This window comes from Phytophthora parasitica (assembly GCF_000247585.1).
Source record: "Phytophthora parasitica INRA-310 unplaced genomic scaffold supercont2.6, whole genome shotgun sequence".
NCBI classification, from domain to species: domain Eukaryota; phylum Oomycota; class Peronosporomycetes; order Peronosporales; family Peronosporaceae; genus Phytophthora; species Phytophthora nicotianae.
The window spans coordinates 1,812,504-1,813,441 of NW_008648992.1; the positions used below are offsets into that span (position 1 = coordinate 1,812,504).

Below are 938 nucleotides of genomic sequence, written 5' to 3' on the forward strand. Positions count from 1 at the left end.
CGTCGATAAAGTGGATATCCCGCGTCAGATCCAGAGCTCGACGCGGTTCTCGAATAGCAACTTGACCAGCTCCCTCCAGACCATTTCTTCCTCTGTTGTGCCGTTGGTCTTGGCGCTCCACCGCCACATCTTCCACCATTTCAAACTCAACACCTGCTTTGGAACGCTTCACGGTCAAACACAGCGTTGCAACGAAAGCAACTTGGCCCAACTCTTTTCATACGATCTTCCACACAGTCAGCACAGCAGAGATGTCCGCACGGGATAATCATGAGCAATTGTAGCTTGCGTTTACAGCATCCACACTGCGTAACCACCCCTGGGAGCTGCACTTTTCGAAGATAGTCGATTACAACTCCCAAATCCTCGACTTCCACTTGTAGAGCGTGCAGCATATTGATCGTGTCCAGTTGAGACGACGCAGCCAACGAAACTTTCATAGTAGCGCCACCGCAGCATGCTGACCGCAGATTGGAGACCACACGTAAGACTTCCTTCCGGTTGATTGGGTTCAACAGACTGTCTGGATGCTTATACCCCGGTTTCTTCGGATCCATGTTAGTGATGACCAAGTTGCTCTCACAGCCGCTACGATGCCGTTGTACTGCGAGTATTCACTTGGTGTAGGATCGATAAACACTGTCCAACGGATGGGTTCGGGCAATATCTCGCGGATCGATTCCTTCGTATGCCGCATCATAATCCGACTAAGAAGATGCTGCAAGCGATAGAAGCCGATGATCTCATTCCGCTCGAACAGTCAAGCGATCGCCTTGATCCAAGCCTGTCCGTCGGGATTTCCGTAAGGAAGATTGCGCAAAACCACCAGACGTCCGTGCATATAGCGGAGATCAGCAGACTGGAGGGTGTTGGGCGTCGGTGTACAGATCATTACCCACCGCCTCTCAGCACAGAGCAACCTAGCCAACTGCATCAAA

The 938-nt window shown here is 51.5% G+C and overlaps 1 protein-coding gene across 1 annotated transcript; it reads right to left on the reverse strand.

Moving 5' to 3' along the window:
* Positions 1-146: 146 nt before the first annotated feature.
* On the reverse strand, positions 147-938 carry PPTG_04277 (hypothetical protein; the record flags this gene model as incomplete). The annotated part of the gene is made up of 1 exon (XM_008898169.1): positions 147-938. Exon 1 carries the CDS (start codon positions 555-557, stop codon positions 147-149), a length of 411 nt encoding a protein of 136 aa, XP_008896417.1. The 5' UTR covers positions 558-938.